Raw genomic sequence first — 4,944 nt, 5'->3', positions numbered from 1 at the left:
AGAAGACATAAGGAGGTTTCCATCAACCTCAGAAGAAAACCCAGGAGTTCCCCTCCGTGAGACTCTTCCATGAGGCAGGCCTCTTTCCATCCCTATATGCTGGACAGTGACAGTGATTCACCTCCACAAATCTGCTCACTTATTCCCCCACCCAGCCTGGCCCCTTCCTCTCAAACTGGGCTCTCTTAAGCCTGACTGTCCTTCGGGGTTGAAGTCCAGTTCCAGAATTCCTTATCATACCAATCCACACTGATTTCTCCCTTGTCTGAGCTCCTATATCATGAGAGCTGCTAATGATGATGTAACTATATTCATCCTGATTTGCTTAAGCATTCCACACAGGTGTCTTGCCTCCCTGGATTATAAATCCTTTGGGGGCTCTGCTAAGACTAGAGCAGATCCTGGGTATCACTGGTAAAGGAAAAGCTGCATGAATGAATGTCAAGGTTAAGCTCAGGGAGGAAAGGCTGTCTTGCTCCCCACTGTACTCTCAATGGTCCATGCAGCACCGGCACACAGCAAGCATTCAACAAATAGCCACTGAATCTGTGAATAACTAAATGAATACACTTCAAGCATTAAATAAATATTCAGCACATACAGAGATGAAATCATGATCTAAGAGTATAACCTAAATATAACTCATGACTTAGATCTTAGTCTATATCCATGGTTCTCACACTTTATGGTCTCAGAATCTTCTTTCACTCCTAAATTGATTGAGAATCTTAAAGAGCTTTTGCTTACATGGGTCATACCTACTGATATGGAGTGTATTATGAATTCAGTTCAGTTCAGTTGTGCCCGACTCTTTGTGACCCCATGGACTGCAGCACTCCAGACCTCCCTGTCCATCAGCAACTCCTGGAATTTACCAAAACTCATGTCCATTGAGTCGGTGATGCCATCCAACCATCTCATCCTGTGTCATCCCCTTCTCTTCCTGCCTTCAGTCTTTCCCAGCATCGGGGTCTTTTCAAATGAGTCAGCTCTTTGCATTAGGTGACCAAAGTATCATGAATTAAAACTGATCATTTGAGAATATTTATTTTAAAACAACAGGAATAAATCCATTACATTGTAATGGGTTAACACAAACAACATATTTTTATGAAAGTATTTTTCAAAAGGGCTTCCTTGATATCTCAGTTGGTAAATAATCCATCTGCAATGCAGGAGACCCCAGTTCGATTCCTGGGTTGGGAAGATTCACCAGAGAAGAGATAGGCTACCCACTCCAGTATTCTTGGGCCTCCCTCATGGCTCAGCTAGTAGAGAATCCACCTGCAATGTGGGAGACCTGGATTCAATCCCTGGGTTAGGAAGATCCCCTGAAGAAGGGAACAGCTACCCACTCCAGTATTCTGGCTTGGAGAATTTCATGCATTGTAGTCCATGGGGTTGCAAAGAGCAAAAACAAAAATAACTTACTGTGAAAAGTCGCACTTTTTTTTTTTTTTTTCATTTTGGAGATCTCTTTAATGTTTGGCTTAAGAAAAGCCAAAAGTTTTTCAGGTCTGCTTCTGCATTCAACTTGCTGCCTCTGGAAAACTCCACTGTGCACTTGTGAGAGGATGAGTGTGAAAAATTTCTATAATATCGCAGTATCACTATGAAAATAGTCTTGGCCTCATGGACTCCTTGAAAGGGTCCAAGGGACCCCTAAGGATCCCCAGACTACACTTTGAGAATCACTGCTAAGCGTATTTCATAATACATGTTCTACAGACAGCAGGGAAAATAAATCAAAGGATTTATTTTTCTTTTTTCAAAAGAGATTTACAGTTTTATCCCATTAGGATAAATCCTTTTATTCTAGGATGCCATTGGTAGAGAAATTGGCAGGCACATTCTCATTAAATGATTAAAATACCATCAAGAAGGTAGTTCCGGTTCCAGCGTGGGGCATTCTCGTTGCTGGTGGTCAGTTGTTGCGGTTGGTGGGTAGTAACTGAGCCAAGATGCTACGGAATCTTCTGGCTCTCCGTCAGATTGCTAAGAGGACCATAAATACTTCTTCACGCAGGCAGTTTGAAAATAAGGTTCCAGAGAAACAAAAGCTGTTTCAGGAGGATAATGGAATTCCAGTGCATCTGAAGGGTGGGATGGCTGATGCCCTCCTGTATAGAGCCACCATGGTTCTTACAGTTGGTGGAACGGCATATGCCATGTATGAACTGGCTGTGGCTTCATTTCCCAAGAAGCAGGATTGACTTGAGTTTATCCTCCCAGCAATCAGTTGATTCAATTCCATTCAGCTGTCTGTGGACCAGTAATCTGATACATAACTGAGTTCTTTGGGGATCAATATTTATTGACTTGTATTAGCTGCCACCAATAAAGCAGTCTTTACCATGAAAAAAAATAAATAAATAAAATACCATCAGTTCAGTTCAGTAGCTCAGTCGTGTCCAACTCTTTGCGACCCCATGGACTGTAGCCTACCATGCTCCTCCATCCATGGGATTTTCCAGGCAAGAGTACTGGAGTGGGTTGCCATTTCCTGCTCCAGAGGATCTTCCTGACCCAGGGATAGAATCCGGCTCTCCCACATTGTAGGCAGACATTGTGACTTTACTGTCTGAGCCACCAGGGAAGTAATATCATAGTTGTTAAAATCTACAAAAAGCTTATCTTCGCAAAACAGAAAATTCATCACAGCAGCACAAAACTGCAGTTTCTGTAATGTTCCTTCTAACTTACCTCCCATCATCTCTCTGCATTCTTAACTGGGCCTTCCAGATCATCAGGAGTTCTAGCAAGAAAACCAAGAGTAATGTGAGATGGCAGAAGAATAAAGCTTTTAATTCTTATAACTGGAGACGTAGCCCAAAAGTTTCCCCACCCAAGTCTTTTCCTTTTTGTCCTCCTGTCCCTGAAAACTTAAGGTTGCTTAAAAAGTAATTTACATTGAATGGCTTTGAAAGAACTACTTATCTCCTTGGTGGTCAGTGAAAATACAACTCAGAGTTCATTTCACTGTGCAAGTTGAGAAATCCAACTACTTGGATTTAAATCCTGGTTCCTCTACTTAATAGCTTTGTGACTTAAAGCAAGTTTCTGAAACTCTCTGGCCTCAGTTTCCCATATCTAAGATGAAAATGATCACTGTACCTATCTCTTAAAAGTATGATAAGGATTAAATTAATTCACATATGTAGAGTACTTAACGGAGAAGGCAATGGCACCCCACTCCAGTACTCCTGCCTGGAAAATCCCATGGATGGAGGAGCCTGGTAGGCTGCAGTCCATGGGGTAGTGAAGAGTCGGACACGACTGAGCAACTTCACTTTCACTTTTCACTTTCATGCACTGGAGAAGGAAATGGCAACCCACTCCAGTGTTCTTGCCTGGAGAATCCCAGGGACGGGGGAGCCTGCTGCGCTGCCATCTACGGGGTCACACAGAGTCAGACACGACTGAAATGACTTAGCAGTAGCAGCAGAGTACTTAAAATAGTGCATGATGTGTAGCAAATTGTCAATAACTACTGGCTATTATATATCTTTTAAAGTTTATTAAGAGGAACTAGAAATGTACATTTCTACAATTGATTCCATTCCCCATAATTTAGCATGACTTATAAAGATTTGTTTGTAGTTGCAATTTCAAGGCTGAATTCACTTAAAATAGCTAAAAGGGTTGATTGATTGAAGTACCATCATGGAGTCATCTGCTAACAAATCAAAACTGAGGCTTGAAAATCCATACTACAAAGAGACTGTGGAAAACACCTCCTTTCCCAAAAGTGTTTTTGTATGTAGTGGTTATCAGCCTTGCTCCAGCAAGTGCTAAATGGCAATCAAATTTAAGTTGACCCCCAGGTTAATTGCACACCAAGAGGAATTGTTATGGTCAGGCATTTATTGAGCACTAACAGATTCAGCAACTCACACTGAGCATCCCTCCACATAAACTCTAGGAGGTGATGAGGGCTGTGGAGAGCCCCACATGCATGGGACAGTGAGTGATACAAGTAAGACATCCTAAACACTCAAACACAGGCAGTAAATAAAAATGCTTACAAAAGAGGAAAGAGAAGGTCATTCTGACTTGAGGCACCTGGGAGGACTTTGCTAAGGTGGTAGCTCTGAGGTGGGTGTTGAGAAATGGGTGAGATTTCACCATAAGGGCATGAGAGAAAGCAAGAAAGGACATGGCAGAGAGCAGGATTCGGCACAGTAGACTGCTCTCATAGGAGCAGAAGGCAACAGTGAGAAAGGATGTTTGGAACAGAACAGAGCACATTTTACATTCTAGGCTTAGAAGTCTAGAGGCCACTGAGCAAGCCAGAGGGCAGCCTTAGTCACAAAGGCTGTGAAGCTGTGTTATCCACACCTTAGTGTTTGTCACTGATATACTGCAGGATGGATGAAAGAGAGGGCACTGGAGGGAGGAAAACTTTTGTGAGACCATGGCGACGTCCAAAGAGAGCCATAGTTGGGGCATCTGCAATTGGAAGAGGAAAAGAGGATGCGACATTTATTCTAAAAGAATACAGTAGACTGGGGACTGATGAGATGTTTGGTGGGAAACTGTTCTGCACTAGACCAGGGATGAGTCTGTTATAAAGGAAAGAATTTTGGCAACAGCTCCAAGAAGGTAAATTTGGAAAGTATATGGGACTGAAGGAAAAGAAAGAACTCACGATTGCCTGATCCAGAGCAAAGGAATGGGGAAGGAAATAACAGGACCACTAGAAAAATAATAAACAAAGAACTCTTACAATTTGATAAGAAAAATGAATATGCCAGGAGAAAAATAGGCCATGGATATAGACAAGAAAATTATAAAATAAAAATTTTAAATGGCCAAGAAATACGGAAGAAATGCCCAACTGAATTAAAAAGCAAACATAAACAAAAATATGAGATATCACATTTTGTGTCTAAGATTGGAAAAAAAAAAAAAATACAAAGATTGGTGAGGCAGACACTTGGTTGT

General features: G+C 41.8%; 1 protein-coding gene across 1 annotated transcript; it reads left to right on the top strand.

Moving 5' to 3' along the window:
- Positions 1–1,858: 1,858 nt before the first annotated feature.
- LOC102400348 (cytochrome c oxidase subunit 7A2, mitochondrial-like) lies at positions 1,859–2,365 on the top strand. Its single transcript, XM_044940510.2, has one exon. It carries the CDS (start codon positions 1,962–1,964, stop codon positions 2,211–2,213), a length of 252 nt encoding a protein of 83 aa, XP_044796445.1. The 5' UTR covers positions 1,859–1,961; the 3' UTR covers positions 2,214–2,365.
- The last annotated feature ends 2,579 nt before the right edge of the window (positions 2,366–4,944 follow it).

This window comes from Bubalus bubalis, chromosome 3 (assembly GCF_019923935.1).
Source record: "Bubalus bubalis isolate 160015118507 breed Murrah chromosome 3, NDDB_SH_1, whole genome shotgun sequence".
In the NCBI taxonomy this organism is placed as follows: Eukaryota; Metazoa; Chordata; class Mammalia; order Artiodactyla; family Bovidae; genus Bubalus; species Bubalus bubalis.
Note: the sequence above shows the minus strand (reverse complement) of the source record. Positions and strands in the feature narration are given on the sequence as shown.

Coding starts and splice junctions, on each gene's coding strand:
- LOC102400348 (XM_044940510.2), top strand. CDS start 1,962: ATGCTACGGAATCTTCTGGCTCTCCGTCAGATTGCTAAGAGGACCATA.